Source organism: Hyla sarda, chromosome 4, assembly GCF_029499605.1.
Source record: "Hyla sarda isolate aHylSar1 chromosome 4, aHylSar1.hap1, whole genome shotgun sequence".
Lineage (NCBI taxonomy): Eukaryota > Metazoa > Chordata > Amphibia > Anura > Hylidae > Hyla > Hyla sarda.
The window spans coordinates 180,563,196-180,581,179 of record NC_079192.1 but is presented as its reverse complement, the minus strand read 5'-3'; the positions used below and the strand labels follow the sequence as shown (position 1 = coordinate 180,581,179).

Here is a 17,984-nt window from a genome sequence, read left to right as displayed (position 1 = left end):
TTTTCTCTTTGCCATACCCACTTAAGGGGTTAAGGGAACATTTCAGATAAATTCACAACAAAAATTAATAAATAAATGTGTCTTAGACACATGTCTGTTGTAAGGCTGGAATTCCACTTGGTTTAGTTTTTTTTGGGAAAAATGCCAATTCTGCCGCATGGCGTTATTTGGCCAAAAAACACTGTGGCCAGATGTTAGCTGTAAAATCAATGCGAATTCGCTAAATTCTTTTTACACTTTGCGTTTTTCAGTTTGGCGCTTTTTTTTTAATCCTTTTGGCGTTTTTTCACTCTTTTTCAACTCCTTGGCAGTTTTGCAAAATCGCAGCATGTTGAGCATATGGCGTTGTTTTCCCTGAAATTGTGGCGTTTTTCTCCCACAGAAGTCTATGGGGGTAAAAAAAAAAAAAAAAAAAAAAAACACCAAGAAAAACGCCATGTGGGTTTTAACTTTGAAAAATTTTGTAGGGTACCATTACAAAAAATAATAAAAAATGATATAGTAGTGATGGGAAAAAAATTTGTATCTATTTTTATAAATTTTTAAACAGGGATCAATTTATGTGTGCGGGCAGGGCACTGAAAATGTAGCCAACAATAATAAAAATGTAGTGTGTGTGTGTGTGTTTTTCACTTTTTTTTTCTTAATTTTTTAAATTTTTTAGGTAGTACTACTACTCCCAGCATGGAACACACTGTTCCATGATGGGAGTAGCAGTACCTGTACTAATTGACAGATTGCCCCGAGTCGGTTGCGATCCTTCTGTATAATTTATAGATGCGGCCAGCCGCTCTTCTATGGTCCCCTGCTCTGCTGTGTGTGTGTGTGTGTGTGTGTGTGTGTATATATGTATAATATATACACCTATTCATATTTCCCACAGAGAGCTGTGATTGGCTGGAATCATGTGACTGTGATCCTCCTGTATAATGTATAGATGCGGCCGGCTGCTCTTCTATGGTCCCCTGAACTGCTGTGTATATATATACACCTATTCATATTTCCCACAGAGAGCTGCAGGGGATGATAGAAGAGCAGCCGGCCGCATCTATATATTATACAGGAGGATCACAGTAGGTGTCAGGTGTGACATCCGCTGTGATCTTTCCTTAACTGCAGGTACTACTACTCCCAACATGGCGCACACCATGCTGGGAGCTTTAGTACCTGCATTAATAGATCGCAACAGGTGTCGGAAGTTACACTCTCTGCGATCTGCCTATTAATGCGGGTACTACAGCTCCCAGCATGGAGCAGAGTGTGCTCCATGTTGGGAGTAGTAGTATCTGCAGTTAAGGACAGATCACAGCAGGTGTCACGCCTGACACCCGATGCAATCGTACTACATTATCTATTGCAGAGATACGGAGGGGCTCTCTCCATCGCATGCATCTCTGCACTATACTCCGGCCGGCCAGTAATAAGAAAAGAACATCACTGATTCATATTTCCCGCTGAGAGCGGTGATTGACTTCAACCATCCGGCCAATCCCCACTCTCGGCGCAAAATATGAATGAGTAATGTGAATTTCTATCATCTTAGCGTTGTCTTAGTGTGTGTGTGTGTCCAGAACATTGGAGGCCTTAAGTCAAGTTTTGCAGCTACAAATCAAGTGCAAAGTAAGCTAAAGTCCCAGTCCTGCCAGTCAAGTCAAGTCTTCTTTTTATCCAGCATGGCCTGCACTAAATTCTCCTGTCTACTACAAGTTCCAGCAAACCTGCGAGGTCTCTGTTTCACTGGTCACCTCCTTGGGCCCCGGCTGTACTGCATAGACTGTAACAACTGTCTACCCTCAGTAAAGCTACCGTTGTCCGTAACTTGGCATCAGTGTCTTCATTGCCCCCGTGCCTATCCCTGGATCCAGCGGTATACCTTCGGGTGGTTAAGGCTAAACCACACCCTGGCATCAGGAACACAAGGGGTTAATACCATCTGCCCCTAGGGCAACAACATCTGCCCTGCACCACACACCCCGCCATTACCACAACCATATCTGTCCTTAGATTTTGTGTAGTATTTCAACTCTTCTCCATTCACTTCAATGGAGTCACAATACCACACATAAGAGTGACAATGTTTTACTAGTTTTGGATTACCCATGTAAAAGTTTCTTTACGGGTCGAACATTGATTTTAAGGGAAGCTACTTCCTGAAGGGGGCTGAGTAGAGAAAGTTCTTTCCTTCTGAAAATATGATAAGCTACTTTGAATATTCTTGTCCCACGGACTATTGCATGTTTTGTAACACTCCATACACTGGTTTGGTGGTCTCCACAAGGAGACACACTACTATCCCTAATCCCACATTTAAAGTTTCTCACTAGCCAACCAGGGTCCTGCTGTGTACTGTGAGTTGCAAGAACCCTGAAACAGCTGTCTACTGATGGGTTACTCTCCCTTTTGGAGGAGATTTTGGCATCACATATAATTCCTGACCATGTTTTAAGGCTTTTTAAGGGTCAAACACTGATTTAAGGGAAGCTATCTCCACTTCACTTGTGTAAGCTTCACTTACAATTAGTGTTTTGACCCTCAAAAAGCCTTAAAACAGGGATTATATTTACAGTGGCACTGTACCTGAGTGTACCTGCACTCAAAGGGGTTAATAGAAGTTGCACACCTATTCTCTGATAGGATTTCTCAGGTGTTTCCTATTACAGGATGCTGATATTTCTGATTATTTTCTCTTCACAGTGTGGATTTTTCAACAGACCTAAATATTCTTTTGCAAGGCCTAACCAGTCTGGACATCAGCGGGGACAGTATCCCTTCAGAACTTCTGCTTCATGGACCTTTAACATTTCCAGTTGGCATTACTGATAATTATCAGTGTTTCTTTGGCGCTGCCTATTATGGCAGGGGACGCATTCTTGTTGAGGGACATGAATCCTTTTTATCCAAACCTGAACTTAAGGCTTTCACCACAAATGCAATTTCTTGGTTAGACATGGGTAGAAAGGGAAAGATTGGTGTCAATAAAGAAATAAAGAACCTTGCTCACATGTTGCAAAATGAAGGCTTACCTTGCATAGTATCTGACTTGGTTCCAGGTCTTAGTGTTTACTGCTGTCCTTCTTGGAATGATGGAGAAACAGAAAAAATCCAACAGTTTGTGGCAGAAGGAGGAGGTCTTCTAATCGGTGGACAATCTTGGTACTGGTCCTACTCCAATCCAGACGTGGTTTCTAAATATCCAGGCAATAAAATCCTTAACAAACTTGGAATCACCATTCTGCCTAGGTCAGTTGAAAGGAAACAGTATAACATATTGGATCCTCAGGCAGCAGCTAATACCTATGACTTTTACAGAGCGCTGTGCCAACTCTTGAGGGATCTTAACAGTGGGGCCAAGCTAAAACCTCCTCTAAGCTCCTGGTTGTCCCAGCTCAGAAAAGATGTAGCAAGTTTTTTAATGTTACCAGCAAGTCCTTTAACTTCATCAATATGGAAAGAACTGTCATCCCTGGTACAAGGTTGTAAGTTACCCAACGTTAGTAAAGAGAAACCAGTGAAAAACTGCTCCATAGATGCTTTTATTTTGTGCCTGGTCCATGAAATCAGCTGTCTTGAGGACCAAGCATTGTGCAATGTTTATTGCATAGACAAAGACTGTGTAACGGTAGAGATTGATGCTACAAATCAAGGTAATGTATGTGTTGTAAGTCACATTATAAAAGTATATATTTAACAGTTTTGTAGTCTTATTATGGCTTAACACTGTAACAAGATCTTGTGCCAAATTTTCTAAAATTATTACATCAAAATATTGATATAAACGTATGCCAGTGATGAGGCAGCATAAGCAACCAAAGTGTGTCTAACATTTCTAAAGAGTTGCAGCAAAAATATTTGGTCACATGTCATTTTAAAAAATGTGGGTAATTTTCACTAATTCATAAATTAATTCCTCCCCGGCAATGATAAATCTCCCTCAGCATTCCCAAAAAAGAACAGCTCTATTTTTTTATTCTCTATATAAAGATGAGTAGCACATCAAGTCACAAAAATAGTGATCCAAAAAAGAGACCATGAATAGAATAACAGCAAAGATAAAATAACAATCACAACCAATCACACCATCCAATGAGCAAAATAAAATTAGTGTGACCAGAAGGGTACTGTGCAACCCACTGCATGTCTCCAGGTTTATCAAGTTCAGGAAAAAACTGTGTTCATCCTTTCTCTGAGGAAAATAGTGAGGGGATGTAAAATAGAGGGGAAAATGGGAGAAAAGGAAAGAGAAAGATAAGAAAAAAAAGAGAGATGGGTGGATGGGGTCCAATGAGGTAAGTCTGTAGAACTATGTACTACTAGTACTATGCACCACCCATCAAAGTGGACCACCAAGGAGTGGATGAGGAGCTCTCACAGAGAAAGTTTTGGTAGTCTGGGGTTTCCTGGGTTGTCCAGCAGTACCTTGTCCTGAAGAAGGAATCTCTACCCGGAGGTGACAAAACATTTTAATTGACTGACTGTGGTTTTGTTTTCTTGTATACAGGTGATGATGCCTGGAGAAGTACTGGACTCTACCTGCCTCCCAGAAAAACAGCAACACTAGTGTTCCCAGCTTCAGCTGTGGGGAAAGATCTCCAGGTAATTACTGGCACAGTTATGTGTGCCCTAGTTTGAGGAGGCTATCATGTTTTCTCTTTAGTTTTTGATCCATCAAAAAAAAACTTTTCTAGACATGCTAGCAATGAAATGAGCAAAAATGAATGGGTTACAAGTCACCTTCTGAAAGTGTTATGGGATGTTTAAATGTTGTATTTTGTATGTTGCTTAAATGTCTTATATACTGTTTATTATATTAAGATGTGCATCCTCGCTTGTGCTTAGAGTCAAGACTGTAGAAGACCATGTTTGCTGATGCTCTGGTAGGGCAGGGAAAACAATGTTTACATTAGACACATCATTTTAGGTACTGTATCTGTGGTTGAAAGCTGGTCTTCCGAGGGCCCTGTCAATGTTATGGTATAGCACTGCATGTTAACTACCACTAGAAATAGCAAGAAGTCCTGTAAAAAGGCTCTGTTTTGAAAGCTTTAAAGTGATTGTGAGTGAGCAATAGCATGACCATGCAGGAGGAGGAGAGCAGCAGTATTGGCAGTGTTATAGTACCATAGAGTGTTTGCTTTAGGAAAAAAAAGACAACTTTTTAATGGAATATTAAATTCAGTCTAGTCGGTAACATATTGTAAATACAACAAAAGGATGAGCTTTTTTTTAACAGTCTTCTGATCACAATAGGTGCCACCTTTCTGGTATCCAAACAATGATTTCCCATATTCAGATGACCCCAGGGCTTGATGTAGGACAGAATAGCTCGACCCACCCAGAAACTCTCACCAAGGATAACAGCAACAGATGAGGGTTGTAGCGCTTACAGGATGAGCAACTAATTACCAAAAATGATTGCATCAGATGATTATAAAGTATGAATTCATTAGATAGGGTAGTGGTAGTTGCATGGTAACTCAAAAAGGTAAAAGCAAAGCTAGCAAAACAAAAACAAACTGCATCAAAAATAAATACTAACGCATTCTAATTCATGGTAAATAAAACAGTCTGGACAGGACTGTAAGCATGCCAGGGGTGGATTGACAACTCATGGGGCCCCTGGGCAATAGAGGATCATGCACGTTGGCCTCAGGCAGCTCAGCATTATTAACCAATGAGAAGGCTGATGCTGGTTGATGTCCAGCATTAACCCTTTAGACGCTGCAAGCAAAGTTGATTGTGGCATCTGAAATAGAAAAAAAACCTAATCTAAAATGGCTAGCTCAGTGGGTTGACATCGCGGGGGTCCCGATAAGCTGAGAGGAAGGTGGGAGGACCCTTACCCGCCTCCTCGCTGTCCGATCCATGCTCCAATAGTGCAGGCATCATCAGCAGCGATAACACTGATGCAATCTAAAGATTACATGTAGTCTAATATGGCAATAAGAAATTGTGAATAAAAGGTAAAAAAAAAAATGTGAATAAGCCCCTTCCCTAATAAAAGTTTGAATCACCCCCCTTTTCCAACTTTTTAATGAAATTATGTAAAGAAAAAACAACTGCCCGAATGCCCCATGTGTCAGTCCACCCCTGAAGCATGCACACACACAGAGTGGCTTAACATTATTACTGGCAAGTGTATTAGGTTGGATCCATAAAATTAACTAGGAACAGCTGTAAATCAGAGGTAGGTACAAACTAAGTCTTGCTTGTTTCTTGTAGGTGCAGGTTGGCTGCCACTCTGATGAGCTGAGCTCAGCAGAAGAGTTGTGTCGTGCCCCAGTGGTTATACATAGAAAGAAAGTTGATAATGAGAAGGTTGTGATATCCTATGTCTGGGGAGGACTTCTATATATTATTGTCAAGGGGAAAAGTCAACTGGGAATTATTCCAGTTACAGTTTATGGGGCAGAACCAGCTCCAACATTTATAAAAGGTAAGGAAAATTTTGACAGGTTTATTCTTTTTTTATATACATTTATGTAGCTACTTGTTAGGCTGGGTTCACACCACGTTTTTCAAATACGGTTACCGTATACGGTTTTCCGCTAAAAAAACGTATGGCAAAAACCGTATGCAACCGTATGACTCCAAATTAAAACGTATACGGTTTTTCCCCGTACGGTTCTATCCGTTTGCATCAGTTTTTGCCAACGGTTTTGCTATTTTGTTGGAATTAGTTTTCCAGCAATTTAATAAAGTTACTATTGTTCTATTGAAATTCCAATCTGCGCATGTGTCAACTTCATAAACGGATTAGGAAAAACCGTGTGCAACCGTATTCTGAAATTCTGTGTACAGTTCTCATGGACAACAATGTTAAAATGCAACCGTACACAACATTTGGAATACGGTTTACAATGCATTCTCTATGCATGCGGTTTCGGATACGGTAATATAAGTTTTTTTGCGGAAAACCGTATACGGTTACCGTATTTGAAAAACGTGGTGTGAACCCAGCCTTACCTAGGTTTTGCTACACTACAGCCAGTGTTCTTACATATATTTATATCAAGATATTTAACATGTCATATCCATATCCTTCTCATTCCACATGTTATATACACTGTTATACATATGAACTAACTAAATGTTCTAAGAGCTAAATCCATTTCAACAAATGCAGTGATTGTTTTTTTTTGTTTTTTTTACCCATTGGCTTTAATAGGTAGGAAAATACACAGCAAAATACGGCTCATGTGACCCTATCCTAATAGTGTGGGTGAGGCTGATTCCAACACTGTTTACACTTCTTTTCTATGAGCTCCAGTTCCCAAGTTGTACCCCAAAATCTAGACATGCAAATGATGTGCTTTGGTGCACAGGGGGCATTCCTAGACCCTTGGTGCACCCTTCTGCCTGCTGGGCTCAGCCCTGTTCAATGCCCCTTCATAAATAGTCATGGTTATGACCTTCTATACAGGAAACATGTAACTATAGACCCCCCCACTCCTGTCACATGATCATCATCATAGGTCCTTTAGCCACATTCTCTTCTATCCTACACAGTTGAGCTCCGCCCCCACATGTACTGCATTTAGCAGATACAGAGCAGGTCCTGGTTTGGCAGTGATATCTCCACACACAGTACAACAGCAGCGACTGCCCAACCAGGACTTGCTCTGTATCTGTTACATGTTGGAGGTGCAGGACCTGTGATAATGTCACAAGCAATGTACAAGTGACCAGTAATGTACAAGTGACCAGTAATGTACAAGTGACCAGTACATGTAGTAGGAGTGAAGATCAGTAGTGCAGGATAGAAGAGAATGTGGCTGAAGGACCTGTGATGATGATGATCATGTGACAGGAGCCAGGCCGACAGAAGAATGCACTGGCTGCGAACACTCCCAGTGCATCAAAGCACTTATTTTGCATAATTAAATATTGGGACATAACTTGGGAACAGGGTCACAGAGGAAAGAAGCTAAACAGCGTTGAAATCAGCATCACCCTCACTATTACCTAGTACCAGCAGGTTAGTATGGGTGACAATTGTGACAGATTTTAACCACTTAGGGACCAAGGAGGTACAGGTACGCCTTCGCTCCCTGGTACTTAAGGACCAAGGGCGTACCTGTACGCCCGTGGGAATTTCGGTCCCCGGGTGACTGCTGATATCTATCAGCAGGCACCCTGTGCAAATGCCCAGTGGGGTTCTGAGACCCCTCATGTCGGCGATCGGCGCAAATTGCCAGTGAATTCACACAGGCGATTTGCGGCAATTCCGGGTCATACGGGTCTCCAATGACCCGGTGACCCAGAAAATAAGGGGGATCAGGGTTGTCCAAGACACCCACGATCCCCCTGAAGGGATAGGAGTGAGGTGGCAGGGGTGCCACCCCTCCTATCCCTGCTATTGGTCGTTCATGACGAATAGTAGATTGGGGGCGGGGGGGGGTTAACGTTCTGTTCCCCCACTCTGCTCACCCACTGTTGTCCGGGCAGAACGGGGGAACCGACGGGGACCAGCGCCGAAGGTCCACTTACCCATCGGCAGTGGCAGCGGGCAACGATCGGCGGCAGCAGAGGACAGCGATGTGGCTCCCTGGATCCTACGGAAGCCGGTGAGTTGCCTAGCAACATCTGGAGGGCTACAGTTTGGAGACCACTATACAGTGGTCTCTAAATTGTAATATTCCAGATGTTGCAAAACTACAACTCCCAGCATACCCAGACAGCTGTTTGCGCATGCTGGGATTTGCAGTTTTGCAACAGCTGGAGGGCTACAGTTTGGAGATCACTGTGCAGTGGTCTCTAAACTTTGGCCCTCTAGATCTTGCAAAAATACAACTCCTAGCATGTCCACACGGCAGTTTGCTGACTGGGCATGCTGGGATTTGTAGTTTTGCAACATCTGGAGGGCCACAGTTTGGAGATCACTGTGCAGTGGTCTCTAAACTGTAGCCCTCCAGATGTTGCAAAACTGCAAATCCCAGCATGCCCAAACAGCAAACAGCCGTCTCGGCATGCTGGGAGTTGTAGTTGTGTACCTCCAGCTGTTGCATAACTACATCTCCCAGCATGCCCTTCGGCGATCAGTACATGTTGGGAGTTGTAGTTTTGCAACAGCTGTAGGCACACTGGTTGGAAAATAATGAGTTAGGTAACAGAACCTAACTGAAGGTTTTCCAACCAGTGCTGAAGGTTTTCCAACCAGTGTGCCTCCAGCTGTTGCAAAAGTACAGCTCCCAGCATGCACAGTCTGTCAGTACATGATGGGACTTGTAGTTTTGAAACAGCTGGAGGTTTTCCCCCCATGTGAATGTACAGGGTACATTCACACGGGTGGTTTACAGTGAGTTTCCCACTTCAAGTTTGAGCTGCAGCAAATTTTTCGCCACAGCGCAAACTCCTAGTGGGAAACTCACCGTAAACCCCCCCCCCCCCCATCAGTGTGAATGTACCCTAAAAACACTACACTACTCTAACACATAATAAAGGGTAAAACACTGCATAAAACATATCGTACGGCAGTTTTCAAAATGGAGCCTCCAGTTATTGCAAAACAACAACTCCCAGCATTTCCGGACAGACACTGACAGCTGGAAGCACCCTGTTTGTGAATCGCTGGCATAGAATACCCCTGTGTACACCCCTATGCAATCCCTAATTTAGTCCTCAAATGCGCATGGCGCTCTCTCACTTCGGAGCCCTGTCGTACTTCAAGGAAACAGTTTAGGGTCACATATGGGGTACTTCTGTACTCGGGAGAAATTGTACTACAAACTTTGGGGGGCTTTTTCTCCATTTACCCCTTATGAAAAGGAAAAGTGGGGGTCTACATCAGCCTGTTAGTGTAAAAATAATTAAAAAAAATGTTACACTAACATGCTGGTGTTACCCCATACTTTTTATTTTCACAAGCGGTAAAAGGAAAAAAAGAACCTTCAAAATTTGTAATGCAATTTCTTCTGAGTATGGAAATACCCCATATGTGGGCGTAAAATGCTCTGCGGATGCACAACAAGGCTCAGGAGTTAGAGCGCACTATGTACATTTGAGGCCTAAATTGGTGATTTGCACAGGGGTGGCTGATTTTACAGCGGTTCTGACATAAACGCAAAAATATGAATACCCACATGTGACCCCATTTTGGAAACTACACCCCTCATGGAATGTAACAAGGGGTATAGTGAGCCTTAACACCCCACAGGTGTTTGACGAATTTTCATTAAAGTTGGATGGAAAAATAAAAAAAACTAAATGTTTTCACTAAAATGCTGGTGTTACCCTAAATTTTTCATTTTCACAAGGGAAAATATGAAAACAGCCCTCCAAAATTTGTAACCCCATGTCTTCTGAGTAAGAACATACCCCATATGTGGATGTAAAGTGCTCTGCGGGCGAACTACAATGCTCAGAAGAGAAGTAGCGCCATTGGGATTTTGAAGAGAAAATTTGTCCGGAATTGAAGGCTACGTGTGTTTACAAAGCCCCCATAGTGCCAGAAAAATGGACCTTCCCCCACATATGACCCCATTTTGGAAACTACACCCCTCACGGAATATAATAAGGGGTGCAGTGAGCATTTATGCCGCACAGGTGACTGACAGATTTTTGGAGTAGTGGTCCGTGAAAATGAAAAATTTAATTTTTCATTTGCCCAGCCACTGTTCCAAAGATCTGTCAGACACTAGGGGGTATACATACTTACTGTACCCCTTATTAAATTCTGTGAGGGTATAGTTTCCAAAATGGCGTCACATGTGGGGGGTCCACTGTTTTGGCACCACGGGGGGCTTTGTAAACGCACATGGCCCCTGACTTCCATTCCAAACAAATTCTCTCTCCAAAAGCTCAATGGCGCTCCTCCTCTCCTGGGCATTGTAGTGCGCCAGCAGAGCACTTGATGTCCACACATGGGGTATTTCCATACTCAGAAGAAAATGACCCCCAAAATTTGTAACCCTGTTTCTTCTATTTCCCCTTGTAAAAATGTAACATTTACACCTCCAACTTTAACAAAAAGTCGTCAAACACCTGTGAGGTTTCAAGGCTCACTGTACCCCTTGTTACGTTCCTTGAGGGGTGTAGTTTCCAAAATAGTATGCCATGTGTTTTTTTTTTTCTGTTCTGGCACCATAGGGCTTCCTATATGCGACATACACCCCCCCCCCCCCCCCCCCAAAAAAAAAAAACATTTCAGCAAAATTTGCTTTCCAAAAGCCAAATGTGCCTCCTTCTTTTCTGAGCATTGTAGTTCGCCCGCAGAGCATTTTACATCCTATCATGGGGTATTTCCATACTCAGAAGTGATGGGGTTACAAATTTTAGGGGGAATTTTCTCCCATTACCCTTTGTAAAAATGGTAAATTCGGGGAAAAACTGCACTTTAGTGAAAACAATTTTTTTTCATTTACACATCCAACTTTAACGAAAAGTCGGCAAACACCTGTGGGGTGTTAAGGCTCACTGGACCCCTTGTTACGTGCCTTGAGGGGTGTAGTTTCCAAAATGGTATGCCATGTGGGGGGTCTCTGCTGTTCTGGCACCATAAATGCGACATGCCCCCCAAAAACCCTTTCAGCAAAATTCACTCTCCAAAATCCCATTGTTGCTCCTTCCCTTCTGAGCCCTCTACTGCGCCCGCCGAACACTTGACATACACATATGAGGTATTTCCTTACTTGAGAGAAATTGAATTACAAATTTTGGGGGGCTGTTTCTCCTATTACCCCTTGTATAAATTCAAAAATGGGGTCTACAAGAACATGCGAGTGTAAAAAATGAAGATTTTGAATTTTCTCCTTCCCTTTGTTGCTATTCCTGTGAAACACCTAAAGGGTTAACACACTTACTGAATGTCATTTTGAATACTTTAAGGGGTGCAGTTTTTATAATGGGGTCATTTGTGGGGTATTTCTAATATGAAGGCCCTTCAAATCCACTTCAAAACTGAACTGGTCCCTGAAAATTTCCGATTTTGAAAATTTTGTGAAAATTTTGAAAATTGCTGCTGAACTTTGAGGCCCTCTGATGTCTTCCAAAGTTAATTAGAAATCTTTTTTATTTACCATAAGGAGTGCAATAGCAAAAATTAGTTTTAATGAGAGTGACCATTTAAGGTGAAAATGGTGTAAGCAATAAAACATTTGGTAAAAAAAGAAGTTCTGAACTAAGGTTAACATGACAAGAATTCTTTATTTTTCCAAATTTTGTTTGAGTCTAAACTACGTTCTGACCCTGACTGATATATAATTCAGCTCCCTTAATTGTGTGTTTTGAAAATTTAATAAAATATATAATTTTTTTAACCATATACAGTAACCCCCCGACCTACGATGGCCCCGACATATGATAAAATCGACATACGATGGCCTCTCAGAGGCCATCGCATGTCGATGTCAGCATCGACATACGATGCTTTTATATGTCGGGGCCATCGCATTAACTGCTATCCGACAGCGCAAAATGCTTAAGCTGCTGTCGGATAGCAGTGTAATGTGCCCCAGCAGGTTCACTTACCTATTTTGCGTTCCTCCGGTGTCTTGCGCATCTTCTCCAGGGTCCGGGCCTTGCTTTCCGGCGTCGTTATTACGTCACTACGCACGCCGCGCCGGCGCAGAAGCTTAATAACGTCACCAGAAAGCGAGGCCCGGACCCTGCAGAATATGCGCAAGACACCGGAGGATCGCGAAGAAGACACCGGAGCAGCGGGACAGCATCGGGAGCCCCTGGAACAGCAGCGGGAGCGGTGAGGATCTGGTGCGGAGCGGCGGGGACAGGTAAGTACAGCTTCCTATACTTTACATTGCACGGATCCCTCAACATACGATGGATTCGACAAACGATGGGTCGTTTGGAACGAATTACCATCGTATGTTGAGGGACCACTGTATGTAATTGTAATATTTTTCCTTTCAGGCCAGACCAAAGTTTCATCCTGGAAAGATACGATTCGCAAATATACAGCACCTTGGGCTGAACTAATAACGGAGAATATCATTTTAACTGTTCCCTCTGATGTAATACGGTCCTTGGATGATCCGGAAGCTTTGTTGTCTGAATGGAACAGCATAATGAATGCAATAGCAGAACTTGCAATGATTCCTAAAAAATTTCTACGTCCTGAGAGAATTGTGGCAGATGTGCAAATTTCAGCAGGTAAATGGATTTTCCTTCCACCTCTTAATGACATGACAATATTTGGCCTTCAAGGGGTATTATAGAATTTTTACATTGATGGTCTATACATTATTAAAGTGTTTTTGATCAGTAAAAGTCACAACATAGAAAAGCAATAGAAATACACAAAACAACCTCAAAATATAGGCTGGGAGACCATAGGATACAGAGTATTCTGCAAAACATGAAGACAGATAATAGCAATAATGATGGCCTATTTGTAGTAGTAGTAGTACAGCATATACACTGCTGCTTTATTTATTCTATGTGCAGCAGGGGCGTTGCTAGGTCTCCAAAAGACCCAGGGCTAGAGCCCACAGCCCAGCCACACCCCTAACCACACCCTCAAACACACACCCTAAACATCCTCAAACACGCCTTTAACCACACCCAATCTCCTTATTTAATACACTTCCACAACTGTACACTACAAGTACGTGACCAACACTTAAAATTTTGGGAATACCTCAAAGAGCAATAACATTATCAGCCTGTCACCTGAGCTTAGGGGGGGCCTTCTATACTGACAAACTGACAACAACCACAATTATTACCACCACAGACCATATACAATATATATATATATATATATATATATATATATATATATATATATATATATATATATATATATATATATTATATAATATATATCACACACACACCCCCAGCCGGCATTAGTATAGTATACTAGCTAGAACTACAGTAGTATAATGGGGATGAGATTAGCAGACTACCCCCATTATACTATACTAGTGCTATGCTAGCCAGACTGGGAATGAAAATAGGCATTTTAGAATAAGCATATCATTTTCTGGTGGGGGTCCGACTGCAGAGACCGCAACCGGTAGTAGTGTTGTAACAGCTGGAGAGCCACAGATTGGAGTACATTGTCACACCCATCATCACTACAGAACTTACAAGTGACTCCAGCTCTGATTAGACAGTCAGGAGAATATACAATGCTATCAGTGACCTGAGTGATACCTTCTCTGTAGTCTTTTCTTCTTCATCTGGTACAAGCACTAGGTCTTCTTCCAGCGACATCTTCTCTGCAGAGTCTGACACACAGGCATCATTGGTTCCTCACATTGATAGCCGATCCTCATCCTCTCTCTGACCCTGCCAGAAACTGTGCCATTTGAATATAACTCTACCATACACTGTGCCCCTAAATATAACCCTGCCAGACACTGTGCCACCTGAATATAACTCTGCCATACACTGTACCCCTAAATATAACCCTGCCAGAAACTGTGCACCTTGCCACACTGTAATAATAATAGTACTGCCACACACTGTCTCTTCTTAGTTCAGATGAATTCCTTCCCTGCACTGTCCTCCTTCTCGAGACCCCTCTGTCCTTCGTCTCCTCCAGATTCCTCTGTCTCCCTTCCCCAGACACCTCTGTCCCCCTCAATCTCCAAACACCTCTGTCTTCCTCCTCCAAACCCCTCTGTCTACCTCCTCCTCCACACCCCTCTGTTTTCTTCCTTCAGACCCCTCTGTCCACCTCTTCCTCCAGACTACTCCGTTCTCCTCCTACAGACCCCTCTGTCCGCCACCTCCTCCAGACCCCTCTGTCCGCTACCTCTTCCAGATCCCTCTGTCCCCCACCTGCAGACTTCCCTGTCCACCTCCTCCAGACCCCTTAGTCTTTCTCCCAGCTCCTCTTTCCTCCTCCAGAGTCCTCTGTTCTTCTCTTCCAGATTCCTCTGTCTTATGTCTCCCCTGACCCAAACGTCCCTGACCCAAACACACACCTATCATACATACATCATACGTACACACATCATACATACATCTATCCTACCTACATACTTGCATACATCTATCATACATGCATACATACATCTATCATGCATACACACATCTATCAATCATACAATCAATCATACATACATGTATAGATCTATCATACATACATCTATCATTCATACATCATACATGCATACATACATCTATTATACTTACAAGCCTATCATACACATCATACACACATTTATCATACATGCATGCATCTATTATACATCTATCAAACGTACATAAATCTAATATACATTTATACAAACACACATCTGTCATACATACATATGGCATACAAATATGCATATATCTATTATACATACACACCTCACACATCTATCATGCCATCACCCCAAATACCCCCCACACCAGTACACTCACCCTCCTGACCTGGAGATCATCACCACTCATCAAGGTCCAAGGATTGGGTCAGAGGCAGCACGACTATGACAGCCATCACTCCTTGCACCCACTCGGCGCTGGTGTGATTTGTCCAGGAATGCAAGGAATTTTATTACACTGAGAGTTGCAGGCTTGGAGCAGACGTGCGTGCCTGCGCAGGGCACATTAGCTCCCAACAGCCTCTGCAGCTGCCCGATCTCATAGGACTTGGGGGCTGGTGTAATGGCCCAGAGGGAAGCTCTGGCACAGCATTTGATGTGCCTATGCATGGCACGTCATGCCACACCCCATCCCAGAAGCAGTGGTGACAATAATTATAAAAAAAAGAAAAGAAAGCTCCAGCCTGACACCCGAGCTATTGGCTAAGGGATTTTATTTTTGCGCTTTTTTATAGCATTTTTATTTAAAAAAAATTTATGTTGTATCAATGACATTTTTATTCTATTCTTCTATTCTGTGTGCGAGTACAGTTATGACTATACCAAATTTATAGCCCATATTTTTGCAGAATAGACATTTAAAAAAAATATATTGGTTTTGGGCTGCCATATGTTTTTATTTTTCCATTGACAGAGCTGAGCAGGACTTGTTTTGTTTGTACGATTGGATGATGTTTGGATTGAAACAATATTGGAGTATAGACAACTTTTTTATTGGTTTTTATTCAATTTTTGGGAGGCACGTTGACAAGTGCACCTGCAGTGCATAATATCCATTTAGCTTTACAGCGTAATAGCTGCTTATGTCCATAAATACCAGATCCCTGGAAAGTCACTTTTCAAGTCTGCAAAATTGCAGAAGTTCATTTCTGCCTTGATGCACTGTCTGAACATACTTGATTAATCTTATACATCTGAAATTGGTTTTTACCAATCTCAAATGTTCACAGAGCCTTGTGAACATAGTTCAAGTAGTTGAAACCTATTAAAAAAAATGTTGATAGGGAGCAAAAAAATGCAGTACACAATGTTTTTGCAGCAGCAACTTACAATTTGTTGAACAATAGTATGTTTTCTTTCAATGGAAAAAACGTTATTAGACAGAGATTGTGTGCAGTAATTGCATTGTTCACATGTAAAATTATCTTTGGGAGCTGCAGTTTTAAAGCATACCTGTCAGATCACCAAAAAAAAAAAAAACTTTAAAAAAAACTGTTATATGTTGCTCAGTATCTCATTCTGATCATGTACATATCATTTATGAGTCTATGACCTATATTTCTCTCAGAATTAGCTTTATTTCTGAACTACCTTTTAAAGTATACCTCTCATGAAACAAACTTTTTATATATTAAAGATAAAGCACTACTGAACAACTTTTTTAATTGCTTTTATTTAAAAAATTGTTCCTCCTTTTCATGATTTTTTTTTTTTTTTACTTTAAAAACTTCTCCACTAGGGGTCTCCCTAGCAATCCTTTCAGCAAGCATTTGGGACTCAGTTAGTGTGTCTGAAATCAGTGCAGCTCCCAGCCTGTCAGACAGGCAGGAGGGAGGGAGAGAGCACTGAGCTGTAAACAAGCAAGGAGTGAACAGAGAGGATACATTCCCTCTACTCCTTTTCATGTTCCTCTCCCCTCTCTCCACTTTCCACATGGCTAATTATATATGCACTGCTCTCAGACTTGCTGTTGCTATGACTACCTCCCCTGCTCTGTGCTTACCAAAGAGCATAGAAAAAAGGTATTTTTAGGGTTTTTTAAAGCAAAATAAATGCAGGGATAGACTTTGTCAGAGTCAGGGACAGATGGGGAGGGGGATTAGGGAAAGTTTAGATGGTGATAGGTACTCTTTAACATTGTCAGCCAGAAGCAGGGGGGTGGGTCCCTTTCTTCTCCTCAGGTGATAACCACTCCCCCTCCTCCCCCTCTCTCACTCTCTTCAGTCACTGGTCTCTGGAGTGAGCATTTGTAACCCTTTCCTTTCTGGTTTTATGCCACACACACACACTGTGTGCCTACAGCTCCCAGCATGCCCATACATCCTTTGAGTTGTGGCTTTGCAACAGCTGGAGGCATATGATTGGTAAAACTCAGATTCACAGCAGTGTTGCTGCAGGCTGTGTTCCTCCTACTGTTGCAAAACTAGAACTCCCAGCATACCCACACATCATTTGGCTTTGCAGGCATGCTGGAAGTTGTAGTTTTGTAACAGCTGTAGGCATATGATTGTAGTCCCCCTGTATTAGATACACACACATTGACATAATTTATTCATATACATGCACATTACCTAGACAACACAAATTTACACACATACATATATCTCCACACACACATAAATACATGCAGGGACACTTACTTTTTAAACAAAAATACCCCCATTCAGTCCCCATCTTTAGTCACCAGCTTCTTTCATCATCTGCTCACAGGCAGCAGTGTACTCCCGCCCCACCCCCTTCTCCTCACACAGGAGACTGTGAAGTAAACACAGACAATGAGGGAACCAATCACAGCAGCTTTAGATCTGCTGACCTGTCAATCATGAAGTGGGTCCATGTCGTAGGTGATGACGAGTTCTTTGACTGGCTTTTTCAGTATGAAATACTGAATTTTTTAAATAAAAGCAATTGCAAAACCTATTGGTTTTGCATGGTTTACAACATATCAAAAGTTGTTATATCCGACAGTGCCCATTTAAGGCAATCTGAATT

At 42.2% G+C, this 17,984-nt stretch overlaps 1 protein-coding gene and 1 long non-coding RNA gene across 6 annotated transcripts in view; one reads left to right on the top strand and one right to left on the bottom strand.

Moving 5' to 3' along the window:
- LOC130368778 (uncharacterized) overlaps positions 1–17,984 on the bottom strand; it is a 47,504-nt gene that overhangs the window by 14,702 nt on the left and 14,818 nt on the right. The window contains exon 2 of the long non-coding RNA XR_008892566.1: positions 3,024–3,185. This is a non-coding gene — a long non-coding RNA (uncharacterized LOC130368778). The remainder of the gene's footprint in view (positions 1–3,023; positions 3,186–17,984) is intronic.
- The window catches only part of LOC130368774 (TRPM8 channel-associated factor homolog), a 78,217-nt gene that overhangs the window by 51,916 nt on the left and 8,317 nt on the right, over positions 1–17,984 (top strand). For all 5 annotated transcript variants that reach the window (XM_056572976.1, XM_056572975.1, XM_056572978.1 and 2 more), the window contains exons 3-6: positions 2,695–3,644; positions 4,499–4,593; positions 6,220–6,433; positions 12,865–13,104. In XM_056572976.1, the coding sequence (XP_056428951.1) occupies positions 2,695–3,644; positions 4,499–4,593; positions 6,220–6,433; positions 12,865–13,104 (1,499 nt within the window). The remainder of the gene's footprint in view (positions 1–2,694; positions 3,645–4,498; positions 4,594–6,219; positions 6,434–12,864; positions 13,105–17,984) is intronic.